Source organism: Megascapheus bottae, chromosome 3, assembly GCF_031878675.1.
Source record: "Megascapheus bottae isolate mThoBot1 chromosome 3, mThoBot2.hap1, whole genome shotgun sequence".
Lineage (NCBI taxonomy): Eukaryota > Metazoa > Chordata > Mammalia > Rodentia > Geomyidae > Megascapheus > Megascapheus bottae.
Genome location: NC_143511.1, coordinates 44,615,119 through 44,640,038, shown reverse-complemented (window position 1 = coordinate 44,640,038; position 24,920 = coordinate 44,615,119). Strand labels below are relative to the sequence as shown.

General features: G+C 40.3%; 1 protein-coding gene across 8 annotated transcripts in view; it reads left to right on the top strand.

Annotated features, from left to right (window-relative positions):
* Window positions 1-3,779: 3,779 nt before the first annotated feature.
* Window positions 3,780-24,920, top strand: part of Nfib (nuclear factor I B) — a 226,725-nt gene continuing 205,584 nt past the window's right edge. Inside the window, exons 1-2 of one of the 8 annotated variants that reach the window (XM_090330008.1) lie at window positions 3,780-4,431; window positions 10,518-11,049. In XM_090330008.1, coding sequence (XP_090186134.1) covers window positions 4,402-4,431; window positions 10,518-11,049 — 562 coding nt within the window. In that variant the 5' untranslated portion in view covers window positions 3,780-4,401. Of the gene's footprint in view, window positions 4,432-10,108; window positions 10,128-10,517; window positions 11,050-24,920 lie in introns of those variants that run through there. The other 7 variants (XM_090330009.1, XM_090330010.1, XM_090330005.1 and 4 more) reach the window with 7 other exon arrangements.

Sequence of the window (24,920 nt, the reverse complement as noted above, 5' to 3'; positions counted from 1 at the left end):
AAGCAGATGTCCCATGTACCCAAACTCACCAGTGGCTCAATTACAGAAGACTCTCCTAGAGCTCTTTCTAAGAAGGCTTGAAAGGACCTTGGCATTGGCTGCATAAGAAGCAGTGCTTTATGGGGTGTCAGCTATCCTGACTATGGCTCCCAAGCCTGAAAGTCAAGGCCCTTCATACAGAGCACCAGGACCTGTTATGCTCTCCCTTCCACCACATCCCTTGCTCATTCATCATTCTCCTCCCCCCCCACTTCAACATTACTGCTTTCTCATTTTCCTTTTTCTTGGAAACAAATGAAAACCCAAAGCTACCAAACATCCTCTATGGCCATCAAAATGTACCCAGATAGAAGCACTGCATAACCCACAAGCATAGGGCACCTGAAGAGTTTTGATCCCCTCAGGGATGGGCAGGGAGGCCCATCTTCACTTCTCTGGGGTCTTACCTGGGTCTGTCGCAGCTTCTTTACCCCTGGTGCTGCTGTAGCTTTTGTGAATTCTTCTGTGTAATAGTTGTCAATTTTTCCTTTTTCTTTCTTTCTTTTTTTTTAAAGACCGTGGGAGAAACTTTTGGTTGCAAATGAGTTTTAGAATGGCAAAAGGAAATGGTTTCTGTTGGGAAGGGAGACCAATAAGAGGAGGAGGGGAGAGAAGTCTAGAGACACTTGCCCAGGGCCCAGCACTGGGCCTCTTTTGCCAGGGGACAACGGCTGGTTCTGGGCTCTCTGGCTGAAAAGAGTGCTCTCTGGGTGCCAGGTTTTCACTGGGGGTGGTGTGGTGAGGAGGGAGGGAGGAAGGGAGGGAGGGAAGGAGAGATGGGCACTGGATTTTTAAAGAGACCCTGAAATAATGGCTCCTGTAAGAGTTCAGGCATTCAAAGAGGTGTGTTCAAGGACATGAGTGCATTTGTGCCAAGGGGAATGTCTTCTATGGTAAATTAACTCCAGTTAAATTGAATATTTGTTCAAAGGGGAACTCCAGTAGTTAAAGCTGGTATTATCAGCTTCCCCGCCCCCCCTCCAGAAGAATCTGGTGAGGGTGAGAAAAAGGATGCAAGGTATTATGCAGTATAAAATGCTTTGGACTTGTTCCCTTTTTTTTAAAAAAAATTTAAGATGAATTTACCTGAAATTTATAAAAGGAGTAAGTATGGATTAACCCCAACTGTCACCTCATTTCTTTCATCTATAAAGACTGTCAACTTTATTCCAGCTTTTCAAAATTAAGAAATGACTGGCACAAAGGAAATTAACATTGTCAGTAGACTAGGGATTTTTTTTTGAGGGGGGGGGTTGTTGCTCCCTATGGCGCATGCCCTAAAGGGTTAATTTGCCAGCTATCTCGCAGTTTCCCTCCACTTTTACCTGTCTTCCCAGACTCCTAGCCCTTCTCCCTAGCCTCAACTCCCCACCCCCAGCGCCCTTTCTTCTACGGGCTCTGGGTTTACGGGGGCTGCAGCTGGTAGATTTGGCAAGCTCGCCTCATTAAGAGCGCTCTTTGAAAACGGACTGTGTTTGAGCATTTCCCTAATGAGGACAGGACGGGGTTAAAAAGTGACCATTTCATGGTTGACTTGAACCTGCCTACTTTTCTTGATGTGTCGTTGTGAAATGTTTGATGTGGATAACTCCCACTTGGTGTAGGAAAAAGTCACTGGTTTCTTCAGGTCCTGGGGGGGAGGGGGGCGATGGGCCGGAGCGCAGGACTCACGGGGGGGGGGGGGAAAGTTGGGAGGCGTGGAGGGGAGTGAGAAAAAAGAGGGAAAGAGAATTTGCAAAGAACATCTCCCAATCCGGGGACAAGACTCGGAGTCCCGCTAGACCGGTCCTGAACTTGGGGGCTGTCCTGGCCCCTAACGGGCCCGAGCCGCCCCGAGCTAGGTAGATGCCCGGGAGCCCCGGCGCTCACTTTTCTTTTCTCCATTGTCTGGACACTTTGATTTTAGCACCTCCCCGCCGCCTTGCAAAGAGCCGGAATGGGGTGGGGGGGGGCTGGAGGGGAAGATGAGGTGTGTGCCTATAAAAGGGGGCCGGGAAAGCCACCTCCCTCCAAGTCCCCAGAATCAAGTTCATTCACTCGGGGGCCGGTGGCTCGCGGCCGGGGTGGGGGCGGGGAAGTAGCGCCGGAGCCCGGCGGGCGCTCGGCGGCTCCCCGCCCGCCGCCGCTACGGGAGGACAGGAGAGGCACACGCACCCCGCGCCCGCGCCCGCGCGCGCCCTCGATCCCCAGCCCCGGGCGCGCCTCGGCCCCGCCCAGTCTGCACTCCTATGGGGAGGGAGCCGCTTTCCTCCAGCGCCCAGTGGGTGGGGATTGGGCAGCCGCCAGCCGGGCTGCAGGAGAGCGCTGGGGAAAGGAGGAGGGAGCCCGAGGCGGCGCTGGCGGCGCAGCCTGTGCTCCCGCTCTGAGCGAGGCCACGTGCAACGGGCACCCCTAGGGAGGGCGGCAAACCCCGGCGAAGCGCCGCGCGCCGCTTCGGCTTCGTTGCTTTGGGTGCGAGCCTGCGCCCAGGACGACCGGGGAGGACCCCGTCTCCTTTGTACCTGGGCCCTCAGGGCTGAGCGCCGTGTCCCCCAAGTTTGCATTGGTGCTCCCCAACTACTTAAGCTGAAGTTCACTCAAGCTCCGGCCTTTTTGCCCCCCCCTTTCGCTTCAGTCACGGGGTGGGCAGACCGCGCCGGCTCGGGTGAGAGGGTTGGAGCCCTAACCCCGGCTCTGGGGCGGCCTGGGTGTGAGGGAATTTTCCATTCCTTTCTGGATCCCAGGCCGGTTCAGTGCTTCTCCCACTAGGATGTTCCCACGGCTTACAGAGTCCGCAGCGGGCACCCAAATACCTCTCGCAGGCGGGTTTTCGGGGTGCGGGGAGGGTTGTGGATCGAGTAGAGCTTTATTGTTTTTTAAAAAGTGGTCCTGTTGCACGGGTATGATACCTTTAACAAATGGAAGAGGAGAAGGGGGGGCGAGCCCGCGAGGGAGGGAGGGAGGGAGGGAGGGAGGGAGGGAGGGAGGAAGGGAGAGAGAGAGAGAGAGAGAGAGAGAGAGAGAGAGAGAGAGAGAGAGAGAGAGAGAGAGAGAGAGAGAGAGAGAGAGAGAGGGAAGAGGCGCGCAGGAGGAGGAGGAAGGTGGGGGTTGGGGGTGTGGAGAAAGGCTGGTGCAAAAGGAATGCGCGTTTGCAGGAGGAGGAGTAAAGCGATGATTGTGTAATTAAATAATAAAACAATCCTTAAGTCTGATTTGGAGAGAGCTGGAGCGGGGTCCAGAGGGTGGAACCGGTGAATTTTTCAACTTCCAAGTTTTGCAACGAAAGAAAGCGAGAGAGGGAGGGAGGGGGGGGGGAAGAACCTAAAGCGGAGGAGTTTGGAGTCGAGCGGGAAAGCGGGATTTATCGTTTGGGATTTTTTTTTTTCCTCCAGGAGATCGTTTCGATCCCCTGGGCTGTGAGCAGCAGCGGGCGGCGGCGGCGGCAGCAGCAGCAGCCTCCACGCTTAGCCAGGTCAGAAGCCAGAAGCCGGGCGAAAGCGAGCGGGCGGGCGGGCGGGCCAGGCAGGCGCGTTGGAGCCGGCGCGGGCGGCGGCGTTGGCGGCGGCTTGCAGCGGCTGCAGCCGAGGACCGCGCGCGGGCTGCGAGCCTCTTCCGCCCGGGAGATCGGCGCTCGCGCCCCCTCCCTCACCCCGGCCTCTCCCTGCTCCCCCACCCCACCCCGCCCCCACCCGGCTCTCCCTCGCGCGCGCTCCGCCACCCGCGCGCACTCGCTCACGCTCCCCCTGGCGCACACATGGTCGGCTGGCGGCAAAGTTTCACCGGCGAACACCACTCCGGGATCCTGCCGCCGCGTTCGGGGCTGTAACCTTGAACTTTCCTAGTGCGGTGACACCTTCTCCTGGTTCTCCCCGCCGCCCGCCCTCCTGCGCTCACTTCCCCGCCTTTTTTTTTTTTTAATTTTTTTTTAAAGCATTTCACCCACAACCATCATCCCAACCTAACCCACACCGAATCTTCGTGCATCTCCCCCTCCCCAACCCCCCCCACCACAACAACTGCAAACAAACAAACAAAAGAAAACAAATACCCCAACCCCAGGCGAAAAGCAACTAACACCGGCGGCGGCGACGGAGGCGGCGGCAGCCTCGGCGAGCACGGCCGGCCAGCGCGCCCGGACTGCAAGAGGGTTAAAAGTGTAGATTGGATTTCACCCCAGGAAATCTAGCTCGCCGAGTGAACTTGAATCTTTGGCTATTTAAGGAGGACTGGGTTTGTTGTGAAGTTGCGGTGATCCAGCGCAGAGCCCCGTCCTGATTGATCGCGTCGCGGGGCTCCGATGACTGTAACATGAATAGATGAGATTCTTGCTTCTGGAAGATTTTCTTGGGCCATCTCCGGGAAAGTGCGTTTTAAGGCGAAGTCATGATGTATTCTCCCATCTGTCTCACTCAGGTACCTATCTCGCTCGCTCTCTCTCTGGTTTTTCTCTCTGGCCCCATATGCTTTGTTTGGTTTGATTGCTGTGATTCCTGAGGACACATGAACGGCTTGAGGTTTACCTCCACGACATCCTCGTCCTGCGAACAAGTGGCCCAGAGTTGCGGCCGGCTTTGCGGGGTGGTGGGAGCCCCCCGCGCCGAGGCCTCTCACTCCGCGGCTGCCGGGCGCGTCCGGCCTCTCCCCCCCCCACCTCCCCACAGCCTTGGGCACGGGGGAGCGGGGCGCCGGGCCTTGGACCGAGCCGAGGCCCGCGGGCTCAAGCCCCTTTTTGCTGGCCCCCGAGTGTGGGCTGGACCGCTGTTTGGCAACCCCACGCCGGGGGTGCCCGCCGCTCGTCTCCAACTCCGCGCCAGGCGCACGGAGGCGGACGCAGGCTTTAGAGGAGCTTTAAGGGGCTGAGCACTTCACAGCAATGAACTTGGGCTGGGGGAGCCGGGCGCCGGGCTGTGTGGGCGCCTCTGGACTTGGCTGCCTGCAGTGGGCGGGCAGCGAAGCAAGTCCGAGGCTGTGGTCCGAGGTCCCATTCCTTTGCTGTATTTGAGGATCTGAAGTGCTGGTCGCTAGTGACTCGCACTTGGGGCTTTGCAGCGACCACACCGCAGAGGTGGCCTTTACCTTGCCAAGAGTTTAGGCGGCTGTGGTGGTGAATGTTAAGGACTTTTCAAACTTGCTCTTCTTTTTTTTTTTTTTTTGCGAGGGAGAGGGGGAGACCTATACATTTGACGGCATTTGAGCATACCGAGACTAAAAGTAACATTGGGAAAGGAAGATGGTATTTTTTTTAAAAGTTTAAAAACGGTTCTAATTTGGGGAACAAGGTTATAAAACCACACCAAACCCCGGTGTTGTCTTTGAAAGCACCGACACAATTTCTAATTCTAATTTCTTTGAACCAGTCAAGGGGGGAAAGTGGGGAGAAGGAACAGAACAGACCTTACCTGGCCGCAGTTTTCATAGCTGGCCTGCCTGAGAACTAATCTACTGATAAAACTAACTAAATAGCTTATTATAGAATTGTTATTTGAAACACTGCATCAAGCTTTTAAACTCATGGGACACTTTGCTTCAGTTTTTAGGTAGGACTATGTGGCATGGTTGATAATCGATTAGGTGTTTTCTTTAACATTGCCGTGAGATCTAAGCAGTTAAAGAAGTGTTGGCTAGGTTTGGCCAAGTTAAAACATTAAAAAAAACTAATACGACGATGCATTTTTATAATGGACAAATAATTAAGGTTTCAATTGTATGACAATTAGAAACCATTGTGATTCAAAAGGACTGATGCACTCATAAATTGTGAATGAAGATGAAAACAATGATAAGGCTTATTCAATGATTGGATACAGTCCTGTAAGCTTTTTGGCTGACACATTTTTTATTGTTTATATTTTGTTTGGCATGTGAGTATGATTAACTTAGATATGGCTATTTTAAGCAAGTAGTGAACTTTAACAAAACTGGGAAAATGGGCTGCTGAGTTGTTTGTATTTTAAAAGCTAGGAATGGTAGTACCCAATGATTATGATGAAACTGTTTCAGGTATAACGAATTTCCTGCAGTTGTTAGTTACCTTTTCTGTTACTCATCAGTAGAATGTTTTTTTCTCTTTCTGGTAAAGTATGTCCATTTATATTATTTTTAAGCTGAGATCAACTATCATTGAAACAAGTTTTTAACTTACAAAGTACTGCATCATTCATTCTTACCTGGAAAAGGCTGAATAATTGTGCTTTCTGAATTTTTATGTATAGTTTCAGCCTTGGGGGAACACTGCTAGAGATTGCAGTGCATTTTTGTGTCCCCTAAATATACATTAGAAAGTCACTAGTTTTACTTTGTGTGTATTAAAAAAAAATCATTGCAGAACCTGGAATGTTAGGAGCATATACAGCATAATGATTCAGCTATCATATTAGTATTCAAGGGTTCATGCAAGCTAATTCATGATGACTATATAGTCTTTGTTATTATAACTATAAATTTGGATTAATATTAAAACCTTTTTTGGGGGGGATGAAGGCCTATAACAGGAAGGAATTTCAATTTCTTAAGTCTTCCTTAACTAATAATCTCTGGGTGACTTTATAGGTAGTAGAAAGTATTGCAGAGGCTAGAATATATTTACAGTGCTATTTTTGTATCAAATCAATAGTTTAATCTTGTATTACAAGAGCATAATAGCTATAGCACAACTCCTTTACAATATGCACAGAGAAAACAAAGTAACATTCTTATTTAGTGGGAACTTTATGAAGTACTACAGTTCTTGCATTGAATCAATCTGGATTTTAGCAAGAATTGTAGTTTAAAAGGAGTTACTATTTATGTTGATATTTAACAAAATATGCTGTAGTATCAGTATAAACCAGAATTTATAGATCCGTGTAAACAAGCTGTAGTGGAAAGTTAAGAACTATTATATAATTTGCCTTTTCTGAATGTAATATAAACCCTTTAATATAACTTTCAATTGGCAAGATGACATTGAATTTTAAAAATTTGGTTTTCATAGTTTTTCTCTAAATATATTTTTTAACGATTTATTATTGTATAGTTGATGCTCCCAGAACACTTAGTATTTACTTTTCCTCCACTGTATTGGTCTGATTTTCCATCCCTTTCATGGAAACCATTGTTTCCAGGAAGGAAAGCAAATATATCTTGTTAAAATAAGAAAGCTTACTTATATTTTGAAATTTGTAATTTGCTTATTTGTTTGTCAGTTTAATTCAACTGAAGGCAGTTTTGTAAGAAAAAGGATTACCGAACATCAATGTATCTTAAAAAAATTTATGAAAGGATGAGCTTGTGTATTGCCTTAGTATAGCCTTTAGATCTTAACTCCTGTGCTTTGATTTTAAAGAATTATTTTAGCAATTGGTTGGTGCTGTAATAGTCTATTAGTTAGAATATTTGAATACCTTAATCACTTTTTGGAATGAGAAGTTGCTTCACTCTATATCCTCATCACTTGCAATCATTCAGAATGTATTGCTTCTCGGCAATAGAAAACAGTCTCACACGGGAGATGACATTTAGACATGTTAATGCAAAAATGTATGTGACATATTGCAAATCTCCATTTACTACCATTTGGGGGGATTTGTCCCCTTATCAAGTAAGTGTTTCACTGAAAAGGAATTCACATCATAGTGAGGCCCTGAAAGATATTAACAGGGCAAAGCAATGGTCTGAGAAAGTTTGCAATCCCTTTATCAATCAATAAAAAAAATGCATGTTGCAAAACAATATTTGGCATCATTGACAGTAAACTCAAGCTAACATATTTTTATGCATATTGGCCAAGAGTTTCCAAATTCAACTGTCAAATTTGCATTTTCATTGTCTAACGTAATTTGTTAAATTTTTGAAATTTGGTATTGGGTAGATGATGTTTTTGATTTTCTATTGAAACTTCAAGCCAGTTAATCAAAACTATGTGTGATGTCTTTATAAGAAAACAAAATGTCACTGAACATAGTATTTAAGACTGTTAAGTACTTAAGTGTTATCTAATTGCTTAATATCTATTAAAATAATATTGCACTTTTGAAAGCAGGGCAAGAGTAAAAGGAGTGAGACAAAGCTCCCTCGTGTGCTTCTTACATTATGAAGCTTTTAGTTTATGAGTGCATATATGCATGTTTTTTAGTCATATCAATAAATCATAGTGAAAGTCAGATCATAGGAAGTGAGTTCCCAAAGCACGTTTAAGTCCACATTTCCTCGAGCAGGCTTTCCTTTTGCATGTATTTTGAAGGGGGATAAACAAAGTTTTTATAGTTCCAGTGAAAACTAAAAGCATGGCATCTGAAAGTGTATGGAGATAGGGAAGTCTTATCATGGACTGTGGTTGCTGTGAGCAGGGCTGCCTTCCCACACAAAGAACAGATTGTGGTTTAACTCTTTCCATGGCCTAGTTTAATGTGCTCACATAGTAACCGAATTGTTCAAATCTCTGCTGGAAACTACTGATCGGTTTAATGATTTCCTCTATGGCATTTGGTTATGCCTCATGCTGTGATGTAATCACAGCATTCTGTATTGTTATAAAATTTTGATTCATACTTAACTCTGCTGTAGGAATGTTTTACGGTGGTGTGAGAACACTTGATTAACTATATTATTGACTAGAGAGGACCTATTCTGTGTCTGAACTTCAAACTACTTGACATGTTGCAGTCTTTAGCATTGAAACTTTGAATTTAATTTTAAAAATGTATTCATAGCTATAAGGAATTGGGGGGGCACCTTCTTTGTTGATGTGTCATTCGTTTACTTTCATCACCTTTACCTAGTAGAGTTAGTCACTCTGCTGGTCTGAATAGATGTTAGTTCACATAGTTCAGGGTGACTAATACGAATGTCTATAATTCTCATTTGGGATGTAATCAATTAGAGAAAGTTATTTTGTGGTTGGGAAGACAGTTCAGTCAATGTGATCAGAAAACTTGAAGTGCATGTTCTCATCCGCCTCAGATCTTGGCTTGTTGCATACGTGCACAGTGTGTGCATGCATGGGGCCTTAGTGCCCTTTCTCCGAGCAACTATCAGATAGGCTTTTACATAAGTCAGGAAATAATGAAACACTGACTGCACTTGGAAATAACTTGAAATATCTGTAAGTAAAGGTGATCTACCATTTCTTCCTGTGTCCTCTCTTTAAAAAGCTTAGAAGAAGAACCAGGCAAGAACAATGTGGAGCCTAAAGGTAAGCCACTGAGTTCAGAAGACTGGTTCTAGATAGTCTGTCCACTACCAGATTCACAGCCCTGTGCACCCACAGCCCTGTTCGGTAGTCCATCTACGTGGCAAATTATCTTGTGTAGATTCTACAAAAAGAATATGGGACCAGCAGGGCACTCCTGGTATCACTCTGCCACAGCATGCAGAGACACAAAGAATGTAAAGTTGGTGCCAAGTTGCCATTTTTCATTGTTCACCTTAGATGGATTTTTAAGGGGTTTAGAATAATTGCCATACTCATGTGATCAGTTCACAAATTAACTGACTCGGTGGGGCTGAATAGTCTATAGGAGAGCTGCCACAGGAATGCTCATGCAATTGTTTTTTTAAACTTGAAAAACTTCTACTTACAAATGCAAGAGAGTGTGTCTGTGTGAGAATATGAGCATTTGAGTGTGAGAAGTGTGCATATATGTGTGTATATGTATGTGTGTATGTGTGTGTGTGTGTGTGTGTGCTCGAGGATGTGTGTGTGTGTGTGTGTGTGTGTGTGTGTGTTGGGAGCTGGTGTTGGTGATATGAGAGAATGCACTGCTTAAAGTGTGGAAACCTGTTCGGGACACTGGCAGATATGTCTAGCTGTGTCCTTTGCCCATTTTCCCTTACTGTATACTGGTTTCTCTAGTTACCACTCTTGGAATGGTGCTACTTCAGTGTTGGAATGTTGGACGTTTGATAAGAAAATGGATCAAGTTTAATGGCGCATGCTCTTTGTGCCACCAGCAGCCTCTTGCTGAGAGCATGCTCCAAAAGCGGGAACTGTGTGGCATTACACTGAGCATCTATATGCTTTGTGTTTCTGTGTCACAGAGAAGAGAAATGAACTGTGGCTTCGTTCCTGCCTTCTGAGAAGCTCTGCTCCGATTTAAAAAAAAAAATCGCACTGTGTTCTTTTAAAAATGGTACTGCATAGTGTTTAGTTGGTCTGTCAAATATTTAAATATTAACTTAGGAAGCACCTTAGTCACATATGTTTTAAAGAACACACAGCGCATGATTTTGGGGTGGGCATGACTGAAGATGAGGCCAGAGGGAAAATACAAAATAAGACCTTATTTTCTGCCTAGGAGAGAGAATTAACTTGGTGATTTTGGTTGGAGAGGGGGCCAGCTTGGCATATTTTTTTTCTTTCTTTTTTCCCTTGTCCTGCTATGTTGTTCATTGTAAATAAGAGAATGTTATTTTCATGTATAACTTTTTACTATCGACTTGAGGATAAATTGTTTTTATCATTTGAACATTTGAAATTAAACTGACTCTATACCTCTTCTTTCCCCTCTCATCTTCCACAGGATGAATTTCACCCATTCATCGAGGCACTTCTTCCACATGTCCGTGCAATCGCCTACACCTGGTTCAACCTGCAGGCTCGAAAACGCAAGTACTTTAAAAAGCATGAGAAGCGAATGTCAAAGGATGAAGAAAGAGCAGTCAAAGATGAGCTTCTCAGTGAAAAGCCTGAAATCAAACAGAAATGGGCATCCAGGCTCCTGGCCAAACTGCGCAAAGATATCCGCCAGGAGTACCGAGAGGACTTTGTGCTCACTGTGACTGGCAAGAAGCACCCGTGCTGTGTCTTATCCAATCCTGACCAGAAGGGTAAGATTAGGAGAATCGACTGCCTGCGACAGGCAGACAAAGTCTGGCGTCTGGATCTAGTCATGGTGATCCTGTTCAAAGGCATCCCTTTGGAAAGTACCGATGGAGAGCGGCTCATGAAATCCCCACATTGCACAAACCCAGCACTTTGTGTCCAGCCACATCATATCACAGTATCAGTTAAGGAGCTTGATTTGTTTTTGGCATACTACGTGCAGGAGCAAGGTAGGAGCAGATTGTTCTTTCTTCTAGCAGGGCAAACGTGATCCACAAACCTCCATTAGATGGAATAACTGGCTTGGGTTAGAGGGTCCTTGTGGGTTCTGGACCTCCTCTATGTCTCTGGGTACAGTGGTGTGCCCAGTTAAACTCACGTCCACTGCCATGTGCGGGCCATGTAAATAGATATGGAGCTCTCTTATCTAGAAGAGTATTTAAAGAGAGACCACAAAGATACACTCACCCATTCTTTCTTCTTTTTATTTAAACATACGTGCAATCATAGAGTACTCTAGAAAACAGTCTATTATTATACTTCAATTTCTGTGCTAGAATACATTTCTCAGTCTTTTCCTGATTTGAAAATGTGACTTTATTTATGAATAGTCAAACCATTGAAGAATCTTTCTGTTGATCTTTTAACTGATGAGGTAGGTGAGCTTCATTCAGGAATTTAAGATTCTAGCATTGAAAACAGAATTAACACTTACTGTTTCAAAATGCTTACGATAGCTAATATCAAAATATGTATCTTGCAGAGACCTAGATATATGCAGTTTTAATATTTTCATCAACACCTATTATTTTGATTGTAAAATATTTGCTGCACATTTAGTACACTCTAGTTCTTGTTTAAATAATGTATATTATTTCCCCAGAATGACTTGGGAACACTTTATATTGTTAGTCTACTTGAATATGCATTCTTGAAACTTACCAGAGAGGAAAGGTAAAGCTTTCCTTACAGAATGAAAACAGAAAGTGGACTGGTTACACTGGTTTAAAATAAATCTCAAAAAGAATGCAGAAACCGCATACCATACCAATGTTTTAAAGTGCTCCATAAAAAGAAAGTTATAAATGTTGCCTGAGCAATTCTAAATAGGTGATGTTGTTGCTATTTTGTCAGTTCATGAAATGTTTCCTTATGTTTTAATTTTTCTTAACATATTTCCCTTAAGTAGGTGAGAATATCACCTGTGTGTCAAGATATAGATGGCTTTGTATTAGCAATAGTTCTTAGTACAGCGTCACTTAAAAAAGCAGCATACCAAAAGTGGCCCGAAGTTTGAGCTGCCACAGATGATGAGTCATTCCGGAACTTGGCCTGGCAGGAGGAAATATGGCCTTCAGATAGACAGTCAGGTGGCAGACAGTTACCTGATGTTCATCATAAAAATGGAGGATTTAATAAATCACCAGATACTTGAATATCTTCCCTGAACAATGAATCTTTTGATCTAGAAGTTTAGGTACTTAGCTATGTGTTGTTTTTTGACCTGCTATTTCCTTGGTTCAGGTTTAGAGATAGGCTTAGGTGTCATTTAAAAATTTCCAGTCTTATTTTAAATGATGGTACTGGGCATTACACATTTGAAAAAAACCCCATATATAATTTCAAATGACATACTGCATTTGCTAGTTCCATGTATTTAAGAACTCAAGTTTAAATAATAACGGTTGGGGAGGAAAATGTATTTTCATCGTATGGATCCTAAAGTACAAGCTCATTAACACATGACACTTAATTTGACTGACAGCTCTCTAGGAGGTCGCATGTGAAGACTGGGCTGCATGTATATATTGGATTGACTACCAATGGGTTGTAACTGTAGTGTAAAGAGTCAAGAGTGAAAGTCAAGTTTTAAAAGTGGGTCATGGAACTTTTTTAGGGTAGAAAAGGAAGGTTTGAAATTACCCCACTGCTGCTCACATTTTTTAATTTGCTTGAAGGCTAGTCCTTGAGGTGTGCATGCACACATATTTACTTGGAGGGCAGGCAGCCAATTCTTTTAGTTTTGATGAACTGACAATAAAGAACATATCTTTTGGATTTGTGAGGATAGACTGAAAAAAGCAACCATAAATACCTTCCACCTCACCCCATTGGTTATGATAATCATAAAGTTTTTTTTAGCAACTCTTGCAGACCATATCTTCAGACAGAAACATTGATTTTGTTGTTGTCTCAGCAACTTTTTCAGTAAGAACTTTTCATCATTTTATGCTGCGCATCTAATAATGTGTCTTTTCTGCTACCTGCCCTGTGTATCGTGTCCTCTTAACATCTAGTTGCTCTCTTTTTGCAAGTCACAACAGTGCTTTTGTGTTTTTCTCTTTTTCAAAATTTATATATTTTTATTTGTCAAGCATAGGTTAATTATGTCATTTTTTTTTTTTTTTTGCAGAGCAGTTGATTAAAGAAGGCAGGCAGGTTTTTAAAAGATATCTGTAGTCAGTCAGAGAGCTGCATATCTCACATCTCTAAGTACATGAAAGCTACTTAAGCCTGTTTTCTAAATTAGGTAAAGAAGTATTAAAAAAAAAAGAAAAATTAGGAAGGAAAAATATAATGTTTGTAACAGAATGAGCAACAAAACTACTTTTCCCAATCTTCCCTCTCCTCCCCCACCTCTACTTCTAAAAGACTGGGGGAAAAACATGAAAAGAACAGAGAGAATGCCAAAGATGGTTGCCACTGGCACCAGGATTGGCATCGGACCCTCTTTGTTTAGCTCAGGATGCCTGTGATTTGTTAGTTGGCATCCGCATTGCAGTGCGGAGTGATGTTACAATATATTGACAATTTCCAGATCTAGAAATGTCAATAGTCCTCTTGGTTATTTATACAAGATCACATATTGCATCACTTTTGGAGGATGAAATAAAGACCAACATATAATAAAGTTCTATTGTTGACCAACTTCCCATGCTTTTCTTTCTCCCTCTTTCTCTTTTGGTTCAACCCGCACTTTTTTTTTCCTTCTTCGTGTACAGCAACCTCATCTTTTCTGAAATGTGGAAAGAGTTACTAGAGCTTTGACATCCATACAATAGTGCTACATCTGTATCTGATAAGGGTTTTGGGAAAAATTATGCATTCTGAAATCATTTTTGATTCATAGTTTATTAGGCTTTTGCATCACAGGGCAGTGTTTTCTTTAAAGCTCAATGCCTTTGTTAGTCAGCTTCTTCTATGCTTATAGTCTGGTTGACCGCAATTCAATCCATTTTATTATTTCTTTATACTAGCAAAAGATTGTGTTCATAGAGTTGTTTATAAACTACCCTACCTAAAATGCACACATCATTTGGGAGTAACTGTGTTTAAATCCATAAAATCATTTGACGTTATTGATTCAGAGAGCTGCGCTTCTGCTGTTCCGTTGCTACAAGAACCGCCATTTTGTTTGTGAAGTGCCAGGCGAGGGGGAAAAAAAAGGCAGACACTGTGTTTGATGCCAATAATGGTTGCCAGTGGCACCGAGGTTGGCATCAGACCCTCTTTGTCTAGTTGCTGAATGCCTTTGATTCGTTGGTTGGCATCCGCATTGCAGTGGGCACACTGGAAAGTTTTTGACAATCCCTGAATGAAAGCTGCTTGCTTGTTTGCTACAGCAAACCTTAGCTAATATAAAATCCTCCCCCTTCTTTTTTTTTAGCTTTAAAAAAAATAAAATATTGTGGGAGATTAAAAGAAAGCAGTAGCTCTGAAGTTGTCTTCATTTTTCTAAAGATACTAAGATGTCCAATGATTCTTGGACATGTAGTACCTATTCCTCATATTGTCTTTGTTATTACATTCAGAAAAGCAAAGCAAAGTATAACAAAACAAGCCTTGTAGAGCACACCTTCCTGTGACACTCAAGTCCTGTGCTGTGACAAAAGTGTGTGGAGGACATGCCCAATGTCAGAGTGATATACTCTGCATCCATTATGACTGACTGCACATATTGTCACATAACTGCTTATTTCTGAAACAATTTCTAGTTGTCTCAATTTGCACCCTTCCCAATTTTATAGTATCATGTCGAGGGGGACATATCTCCTTTAGCCAGTAATGTGTTAGAGTGTAAATGTGGAGAAATCAAAAGGAAACCTTCTGGAAGAAATCTCCATGTTGAAATCTCATATAAATCAGTCACTCCTGAATTTTCAGTTCAAGATCAAAATGTTACTGGATTCCTAGTACATAATTCTGCATACTGGGAAAAGCAACCAAAAGGCTAAAATAATTTTGGGTGAAGTTTCCTTGATAGTTTGAATTAATATTGCTTCGGTTAACCACCATTATCTTGTTAATTAATAAGAAGGATTAGCACTTCTACCCAAAGGGCTGCACAGAAGGAAGTCTGGCCTATGGGAGGCCTTGAGTTGCTAGACTGTGTCCCATCTGTGGAGAGGAGGGGCAGGGGGTGGTTGTGATGAGGGGACTGAGCTTTATCTGGGTCAGAGAAGTGTTTAAAGAAAAAGAGAAAGGTCACAATACACCAAGAAGCTTAAAGATCTCAAGAGATAGGAACTGTTGGTATGAACATAACAGATTAGGGTTCAAACCAAGTTAGCCTAAGTGGTTTTTGAACTGTACTTTGTACTACTATTAAACATGTTTTGAACTGTGACAGAGTTTAGCAAGCTTATTGCTATCATGAACAGGTACTTTAGCCCTGTCCAACCCTTAAAATTTGCAATCCATTTTTGGATGGCAACCTTTGTTGTTTTACTATTGAATGTTACAATAATGGAAGGCTATTTTGAACTTGTGAAAAATGTGACTTGTTTACAGGGGAAGTTGTAATCATTATTGTTTTCGAAATAAAGCCCTTCCTGGTTGTCACATGTTATTAGCGAGGAAGTAAATGCGAGGAATTATTTTCCTCCTTCAGTTACTGGATCTCAGAATCCTTTTGGGTAACAATTATTTCTTTATGAAGAGCTTAAGTACATAATTGTTTGCAAGTTGACAGTACATTTTAACATTTTAATAAATTTCACTTCATTTGCAGGTATTTGCCATTATGGTGGAAAATAAACTCTCTTAACTTGTTAACATGAGGCTGCTCTGCAGAATGATGATTTGATGTGCTTGCATTGTGAAGTGCTCAGAGAGCATGAAGTTTGTGTGTAGGAGAAATACTTTTTATGCATATTTGATTTAGGGAGGCCTGTTGAGTTTTCCCATCCAGCACCTTGTCCTTGACTGAACTCGTGAACTCTAGTGCACATTTGTTTGCATTCTTTGTTGTACATAATTCACAAGATAAAGAAGGACTCTTATTGGCATGTCTTGCTCCTTGGCTTAATGAGATTTTGGTGGGAACATACATTGTAAGATAAGATACTTAGCAATTCTCTACCGATAAGAAGAGAACAGAGGCAAGGGGGCTGGAAGTTCCGTCCAGTGTGCCAGGATGTCCCTGCCACAACATAGCTTTGCCAGACAACTCAAGAGTTAAACTCCAAGGCCCTGGTTGCCAGCTGGGAAAGCTTGGCAACTGTGTTCTGATATGGCAAACTAAGCCCTTGCTTTGCTGTTAATATGATCTCATTTTTCAAAGGATAAAGGGAGAGGGAAAGAGGAGATAGAGATTGAAAGACATATTGAAAGAAATCCATATTGAAAAGAGAGAGAAAAAGCAAGAGAATAGCTCATTTGTTCCCACAATAATAATTTTTTTTTAAGGATTTAAAACAAAATAACATATAGCATACTTTCTGGGGGTAACAAAGGTTGGAAATATCTTTTACCGGTAACATTAGGCATCCTTTCTACTTTATAAAACTTTCCTGCATATACACAACAGTATAAATTTTGAAATAAAAAGCAGTTATCTAGACTTTGTTTGCTGGGTTTACACACCTACTGTATCTCTTGTGTGGGAAATAAATCCAGGTAACTCCATATGTGTAAGAATTAGGATTGTACTGACTGTTGAAGAACACTAGTTATCTGGACAAGAATGTTCCAAAAGGGAGCATGTTTGGGTCTGCTGACAGGTGACACTTGGCAATGTACTTAAAGGTTTGGACTTGGGTAGGCACACTTTAGAATGGCCACCTATTGCTCCTGCTTTGGTTCTATGGTTACATAAGAAACACATCTAAACACCCAGAGAATAGAGATTTGTAAGAGATTTAGTAGGATTTTAAATTTTACTTAGTTATGTTTCCGTAAATTTGGAATTTAGGAAGAAGCTGCCAAATAGAAATTAGAATTAAAAAAAAATCTTCCATTAACTTTTTGGCACTGGGATTTGAAGCAACTCTGTGAGATATTTAACATTAGCACAGTCCTTTTTCTCACAAGCTCTTATTCTGCTTGGTTAAATAACATCAACAACAACAAAAATAAACCAACAGACTTGGGGAAAAATACCCCATTATTTGTTTTATGACACTCTTTGTTTTGCTACTTCTGTGGACCATTTAGAATTTAGCAACTGAGGAGGGAGGGTCTCACCGGGAGGTGGAGGCAGAAGTCTGTAATTTAGAAAAAAAAAATCAAAGTTAGTTGTCTTTTTTTTTATCATCAGTAGTTTAAATATAACTGAATTTATCATCAATAAAATTTATTTGTACCTTAAGGTTTATAAGGGTAGAAATAGACTACTTATTCAAACATACTTATTCAAATAGGCAATTATTAAATCTTTTCATGTGATAGGTTAAGGCAAGAATGATTCCTTGCTCTGCCACTTGCTTCTGAAGAAAAGTTTTTTAGTTTGTGAAAGACTAGCATGTTCCGGGGTAAAGTTGATGAGAGTAGATCTTGGGACACTTGTGGAATTTTACAGTGTATATGCTGTGGTAGAGCAGTTGAATGGCCAGCACAGAATTCAAAGCAAGTCTTCCACGATGTTTCTCTCCATCCTTGTGGAGGAGGAATAATTTTAGAAATCTCAAGGACTAGCGGTTATGCGATCGGAAACTTGAGTTATTACAGCAGCATGCCTCACGCCAAACATAGCAAGAAGAGACGCTTCCTCTTGATTATGCTCACTTTCCTGTGGCGGTGTGGTATGTCGTCCCATTTTCAAGTAAATTCCTAGGTCCTTGAACTCTAATTATGTGATGTGGTTAATTTAACTGAATTCAGTTGTTAGGGTTTGGCATGGAGAATAAATCATCAAGTTGTGGGGAACTTGTGAAAACTTCGTGCCTGCAGTAAGAAGTGAGTCTGTGGGATTAGCTGGTATTAGACAGAACATAGCAAGATGTGAGACTGATAGGACTTGAATAGTAGGGCTTTTTGGTTGTCACATTAGTCAGAAAATTGGAAGAAAGGCCTACAATTAGCCAATGAGATAGAAAGACCTTGAGGTGGATTGAAGGCCACATAATATCTATATCTATGTCTATATCTATATCTATTCCTCAAAATTTAAATGAAGCAATATTTTAAGTAAAGTCCTCACAATTTAAATGAAGCAGTATTTTAAGAAAGGAAAGCAAAGTCATCCATGTACATAAATACATTGTTTATAATGCAACACTTACATATACATATTCTGTTTATATAAATGCATTGTTTATAATAAAATACTTAGATACATATATTCTCTTTGTTTCTGATAGTTTAAACAGGACAGCATTGATGAATTACACCAAATTAAATAACTCTGAATAAAGACTATCTAATTGAAAATATGTTTGATGGATGAAGTAATTTTACTAGCTGAAAGTTGCCTGGAGGTTGTATATTTTCAGAGTCTCAAGGCAGTTCAGAGCACGTAATAAGTTATTGATGAAGCAAAAATCAGTTGAAAATGGAATTTAACATGTAGAAAATAAGAATGGCCTTTGAGGACAAAAACTTCAATGCTAAATAGATATGTAGTTAAAAAATTCTAGTTAGCTTGAACTATTTCTTAAAATAGGAAATTGAATAAATAGTACTTGTTGATTTTTAAAATATATGTTTCCCATAAAAGGATATAGCAGCATTTAACAAGCACCAAGTACTATTAAGTGACACTAATGTTCTGATATAGAAATTTTTTCAGTAACCTGATTTTTTTACACTCATGTTAAAAAATGCATTTAGAAATATATTAGTGTTAACAGGGAATGGTAGAATACAGAACAAAAAAAAGATCTAAACATGAGCACAGATGTTTAAAAATGTTTTTTGAAATAGGGTGGATTCTGTAATTCATGTAAGTAAGGGATTATATTTATGTCTATGTTAATAACATGAGTATGTCAATATGAAGTCTATACCCCTCTATTAGTGAATTCTAAAGTGTGAAAAATGTTCTTGCTTAAACCAACTTGTATTTTATTATTCTGACATCTGCAGTTTCTGGATGGATTACCTTAAATTTGCTATGCTATGTTAAAAGCCTTGTTTTATGAGGTCGGTCTCAGCTTCTGGCCTTGGTGTCAGGAACCCTGCTACGTGATGCAACTTGCCTTGTTAGGTTTAATTGACCAAAGCTGATGTGTTAAAACAATTCATTTGTGCTGTAACTTATGCCCTGGCTAAGTTGCTACCTGAATCCCTTGACCTTGACTTGTCTGGGTCATGAAATGGCTGCAAGCTGTTTGACCTTTCCATTGTGTAGTAATGTCACTGTTTCCTCTTATTCTTTTATGGTAATAGCTGACAAGAAGGCCCCAGCCTATACTTTACACACCAGTGGATTCAAGGCGTCCCTCTGCAGTAGCTGTGTCTTCTCTTTGACATGGTCTGGCTGTAGAAGTGACTTTCCTTTGTCTGCTGACAGGGATGGGGACAGATTTTCAGCCCTCTTTGCAACAGGATGTGGGGGATTGAGTTCTAGAATTTGGAGGGATTTGGGATGATTCTGCTTAGATTTTGAGTTTCTACATGTTATGGTGATGATACATATCAAAGTTTCCTTTCCCCCCATTCCTCTGAGGTTGACTTTCCAGCCTTTTATATTTATGGTTTCCTTAATAATTACTTTTCATCATTCACAGTTGTTACAATAAAAGTATTTTATTGTCATTATATGGGGTTAAAGTGATAAACTTACTTACATAGTTGGCTGTTAATGTGTAAGTTCTAAAACAACTAACTTTAAAGTTCACACTATAAATTGTTGTCCTGTATTAAAAAAAATTAGAAGTCAGACAAAAAAGACAAACTTTTAAAAATGAGAGTAAAATATGGTAATTTTATTTTATTTTATAATTTAATATTTTAAGGGAAGACAATTCTTACTGAGTTGCTTTAACAACTAAAGTCCTTGACAAAATAATGAACCACACTAGTAAATATGAAAGTTTTTATTTCTGTGGGGACTTTGGTTAGTATGTAAAGTTAACCATTTTTTTAAACAAATATAATATTGTTTTTCTACTCTTCATGAAAACCTCATGTGTAGAAAAGAGAATTTATACCTTGGTTCTCTTCTGAAGCAGGGGAATAATTTTATTTTTAAAATATTGGAAATGTCTTCTAAAATGTTAAAACACAGATATTTTTATCCTAACAAACTTTGCTTTGCCAAATATGACATTATAGTTCATGATTTTTTCCTATATTTGCCAGATTAAATATTTAAAATCCAAGCTGTTACATTTTATTTTTAAATTATTAGAGGAAGAAAAAGGAGTTTAAGTTAGAATGTGCATTTCCTTACTTGTGTGTTGCGTACTGTTTATGCATGTGTGTGGATACACTGACAGCTGAGAAACAATGTGCTAGCAGAACCTTGAAAGAAAGCAGTAGGATTTTGTGTTTCTATTAGAGAAATATCAGCAAATAACAGGTAAGAGGTTTTCATTTCTTTTTTTCTTTCATTTCTTTTTTCCTTTGGTCTGTTTGTAGCCTTAAACTATTTTTTCCCCCCTAGGAGTGTTCACAAGATCAAGGAATTTAAATGCTTTCATAATTAACCATGTTGATAATGCAGTGTCCTAGGGGGTAGGGAGGAAGGGTGAATGAAATACACTGAAGCTCTTTCTAGTCCATAAGCCCCAGGTTCCCTCTCCTCTCCTATTAAAACCAGTCTAGACTAGGAAACATCCCTCTTGCCTTTCTGCTCATTCATTGGCTTCACAGCAGTAGCACCAACCTGGAGTCGGCTTTGGATGTGGTTTGTGGGCTAATATGTCACATGGCAGTGGGGCTGTGGTGTGAGAACAGCAACCAAGCCCAAAGGATTTACAATTGTCTATGATTTTCTCCAGACGTCTGCCTCAGTTCTTCCCTTGAAAGACTTTTAAAGTGATTTCAGCTGTTGAGTTATAAAGAAGTTAAATTCCTGGACCATGGATAATTCATGGGTGCTGGAGAGCGTGTGTGTGTGTGTGTGTGTGTGTGTGTGTGTGTGTGTGTGTGTGTGTGTGTGTGTGTGTGTGTGTTTTGGGGAGTTGAAGAAGAGAAGTTAGAAAAAAGAGGAGGGTCTTAGATCTTGCAAAAATTATTTTAGAAAGATGGCTTATTCATAATTGAAGAGTGAATAACAGGCCGTTTAAAAGTGTTCTGCCATCTTTTGAATTTTGATTTCTTTAGGAGTTGAACATGATCTTTCCTCTTCATGCCTTCATCGATTTAGCCAAATCCAAGACAGATAGTGCCTTAATTTGGGATGCTGTAACAAACTAGCAACCTGGGAAGCCTACAAACAGCAGAATTATTTCTCACAAATCTGGAGACTGGCAGTATAAGATCATGGTGCCAGCACAGTAGAGTTCTGGAGTGGGCTCACTTTGAGAGTGCAGACCACCCATTTCTCTTGTGTTCTGTCACTGGAGAAGAGTGAGACATCTCTTTGTGTGTCTTAGAAGGACACCACTCTCAGTTATGAGGCTTGCACCCCCTGACTTCAATTGCCTCCCAGATACCATCTACCAGCATTTTGAGAGTTAGGATTCAACATTGGAATGAGACTGATAAGAAAGTATATACCTATGATATGACATTTTGGATTCTAGTCTTGTCCTTTTTCAACTTTGTGACTTTGGTCAGGTCACTTGATTATGTGTTTTATAAAACTGAAGATTAAAATGCCGACTTCACAGGGCTATTTTTGTTTTAAATGCAATAACTCGTGTCAGTAAAATCAACATGGTTAATTGCAAGAAGCATTGTTGCTATATATAAAAGAATATCTCATAATCTAGATGTTCAGAGAAAGAAGTGAATAGTGAAGAGAAGAAATGATGAAATCAGAGGCAATTAATTAGTTTATATGTATCTTACTTGATAAGATATTCCGAATAGAAAACAAAGGGCTGAGCCACACTGATGCACATATCTATTTGTGAAGGATTTGAAGGCTCATGAAATTAACTAGTCTTGTAGAGTTGTCTTATTTATATTTATATTTAGAAATGTTTCATTTAAAATTTACCAGAGAATTTAGTTCTTGATCAATTAAGTGTACCTGGAAGAACAGATCATTTTATAGATGAATAAATAAGTGAATAACTCAACTTTGGTGTTAAATGAAGAATAAACTTGTAATTTATTGCATTCTAGTAAACTTTCATGTACAAAAAAAACTTAAGTTGCTCTCATTTGAATAAACTTCATTCATGTTTTAGATTTGGTTGGACAGAGTGATGATAATGTGGCTAGGTTAAATTGATCTTTAAAAGGAGTAAGCTGCTGGGCTTTAGAATCTTTAAGTCTGAAATTCTTATTAAAAAATGATCCTGTGTTGAGTTGAAACCTCAGATTGTTTGGGATCATTGGCTGCAGTGGCTCTGGTTGGTTGGATCTCTGTGATCAAGAAGCTAAGTTTGTGTGCCAGATTCTTGCCAAACTAGTGCCAACAGATTACATACACCTCTCACTCTGTGCCTTTGGAAAGTGGAGCGATCAGCCCATCTCCACCATCCCTACGAGAGAACTATCTTAAGTCTCATGTCACTGATGTAGTGTGAAAGGGCATCATGTTCCTGTAAGGAACACTTACGTTTGTCATATAACTAGAGGTTCCAGTCAGGAGTTAAGAGGAAACATTACTTCACTGTTTATCTTTCAGTTAAAGGGTAACTAGAATGTGCACAGCACAGAATCAGAACATTGATTAGCTTCTTTAGGTTCTAGTACCTGATTTTTAATAATTTGTGGCATGCTTTTACTTTTTATCTTTATGAGATACTTAGTTGCTAATCTGTCCATAGCTATACAAAACAAAACAAAACAAAACATGGAAGTGCTTCCAGAACTTTTTGACCTGTAAGCAGGATTGTTGCTGCTGGCAGAAGGATTTGGTATTATATTTTTCTAATGGGACTGAAAACCTTTACCACTTTAAGGTTGATTTTGAGAGCATATACATAGATCTTAAATATTGCTTGCATTTTGTAGTCTCTCATAGATACTAAGATATTTCTTTATTCCTGATGGTAAAGCATCCGTATTTTAGGAGATGAGTTAATAGTTATCATGTGACAATTTCTCTTCTATTTACATTCTCCTCCAAATAAGGGAAAAGCAGCTTACAGTAATATGAGGATCACTGATCTTACAATAATTAAATAGACTTGTTATACTATATTAATCCCTTTTGGAACATTTGGAATGACTTCTTAGTACTAACCAACACAGCATTAGGGCCTACAATTAATCTTTTTTTTTGTATAAAACGTATAGAGAAACATATTTCTGTTTTAAGATTAGTTCAGAGGAGGACAAATGAAATTTTATTGGATTCTCAAGTAATGTGAATACAGTTCCAAGTACTGACAAAATAAGCAATTCATTTAGAATCAGCATAGGTAGACAAATTACTTCTTGTTCTTTGGTGAATACTATGTCTAGGCTCTTATAATTATTTTTACCCTGAGATCCATGTTTTATACGTGATATGCAAGATGTATGTAATATAAAATATTCAGTCTACATTAATCCCTTGTGAGCTTGTGGTTTCCCGTATATCTCATTGATATAGCTGTTTATTAATCCCAGAGAAGACAACTTAGAACCAATTTTTAACCATAGTTGATGATGGTTTTTAAGATCATAGGACAAGGTTAGGAAAATGAAAGGCTCTGTGCATTTATTGTTCAGAGAGCATCATTATGAGTTTGTTGAGAGACTTCCAGTTAGGATTATGGTTATATCTCCTGTGGTAGAAGCCCCCGTGAGGCATAATTTCCTACTCAGTGTGGGCTCTTTTATTGTTGTTGAATTTTTCGCTTTCAAGATGTGAATCCAACATTGGTGTTCCAGTTACACAAAAAATATTTCATGGAGGATGAAGTATGAGTCTAATGGTAGGACAGATTGCATGCGTATGTGCAGAGTACTATGGAAATGCTGAGATTATTGAGTGTTTGCAGCCATTTTAGACCATGTGCCTGGGACCAGCTAACACATTGTCAGGGAAAAACATGATGTAGTAACAATATTAGATCATGCAAATGAGACTACTGAATAGTAATAGTTATGGGCAATATTTTGGAAAACACTGATTAGTGACAGTTTTATTACAGCAAATGTATGTATCAAGTCCCCAGATTTCATTGTAATGCACTGAAAACAGATGTCAAAGTGTCCCAAACAGAATTTCATGGTTAATCTACATATTGCATGGAAAGTACAAACAAACCATTTAGAATTCTGTTATTTAATCCTTTTAGAAGGAGTGAAAATATACAATTTAGATTTACTCCATTCTTTCTTTTAATTTTAGTTTTTGTTTTCTAGGGGCTGACAATAACTTATTTTTTTGTTTGCTATTTTCTTAAGATGCATATGGGAGAAACATATTTGCATATGGACATGATTTTATTTAATGTACTTTAAACTGTAAGTTTCTTAACATAAGGTCTTTGCATTAAGAACAAGAAAATTAATTTCTAAATTATTTAGTAACCTGGCAATGGAATTACTTTGTCCTATTTTTTTGTTTGCTGACAAAAAGATTCACTCCAATCCACAGTCATTGAAGCAACTTGTTTAAGTCAAAGAATAAAAGGTTACTGGCTCTACTACTTGGGAGTACCTGGGAGATTTTAGGCCTGTCAGTGACTTCGTTTCCTTATCAGTCAGGTGAGAAAATTGATCTAGAGGCCATCTACTGTTCTTAGCTCTGGCATCCTAGGAATTTGGCTTCTGATTATCTTATCTTGGCAGAGGGACAGTCTCCTTTATGCAAAGCAGAACTTAATAA